Raw genomic sequence first — 1065 nt, 5'->3', positions numbered from 1 at the left:
TGGGAGCCCTAAAAGTGATTGCGAGGGGGGTTGGAACCCCCGGAATTACTGGGAGGGGGGTGGGAGCCCCACAGTGAGCGCAGGAGAGTCTGGGGATTGGGGGGACAGTGGGAAAGGGGGGAGGGAGAGCAGGAAGAGGTCCCTCGGTGTCCCCCATCACTGGAGCCCTGCAGCGGTTCCCTGGGGCTCTGGGGGGCTCGGATCTGCACTGGGGGGGTCCCCAACCCTCCAGTTCATCCCCGGGGGGCTGATGGGGGGTTCCCCCCCAGCCAAGAGCTGGTGCTGCGGCGGCCGTGGGGCAGAGGGGGGTGGGAAAGGGGGGTCCTAGGTGGTTCCCTGAGCTCCCAAAGTGCTGTGGGGGGATAGGGGATGATGGGAGGGGGACAGGACACCCCCTGACCCGTGTCCTGCACACACAGGGGTGTTCCAGAAGTTGAAAAAGGCCGAGTGTCACTTCATCAACGGCACCGAGCAGGTGAGGTTCATGGAGAGATTCATCTACAACCGGCAGCAGTACGCCCACTTTGACAGCGATGTGGGGGTCTATGTGGGGGACACCCCGTATGGGGAGATCCAAGCCAGGTACTGGAACAGCCAACAGGACTTGCTGGAGTACAGACGGGCTGCAGTGGACTGGTTGTGCTGGAAAATCTACGAGGTGTCCACCCTGTTTTTGGTAAACCGCAGAGGTGAGCGCGGGGCAGAGCGGGTCCCCTCGGGAATTCCCTCGTCCCGGGAACGACCCTGGAGCCCCTCAAACCCTCCCTGGGAATCACCGCTGACCCCTCAGCCCTCCCTGTGCCCATTCCCGTGGCCTTTTGCCCCCTCTCAGTTCCCCAGGTCCACCCCAGTCTCTCCCAGTGCCCTCCACTCCGTCCCAGTCTCTCCCAGTGCCCCGCCGCGTCTCCACCCCGCTGGGGTCTCCCAGCTCCCAGCCTTAGCCAATCAGAGAGCGATTTTTTGATGACTCATCAGTTACTGGGCAGATCCGCAGCTCAGAGTTCCCTCTCCAGGACTCAGCCTCCAATTCCGCTCGGTTCCTTCCCAGTCCCTCCCAGTCCTTCT

At 63.1% G+C, this 1065-nt stretch overlaps 1 protein-coding gene across 1 annotated transcript; it reads left to right on the top strand.

Moving 5' to 3' along the window:
* Positions 1–373: 373 nt before the first annotated feature.
* On the top strand, positions 374–689 carry LOC114073572 (class II histocompatibility antigen, B-L beta chain-like; the record flags this gene model as incomplete). Its single annotated transcript, XM_027911303.1, has 1 exon — positions 374–689. A coding segment is annotated over one exon (316 nt), but the record flags the coding sequence as incomplete, so codon positions are not given.
* Positions 690–1065: the final 376 nt, after the last annotated feature.

The sequence above is a fragment of the Empidonax traillii genome, unplaced genomic scaffold (assembly GCF_003031625.1).
Source record: "Empidonax traillii isolate 1590-97213 ecotype Southwest subspecies unplaced genomic scaffold, ASM303162v1 scaffold7109:size5351, whole genome shotgun sequence".
Taxonomy (NCBI): domain Eukaryota; kingdom Metazoa; phylum Chordata; class Aves; order Passeriformes; family Tyrannidae; genus Empidonax; species Empidonax traillii.
The sequence above is the reverse complement of the archived record's forward strand: the minus strand, read 5'-3'. Positions and strand labels throughout refer to the sequence as shown.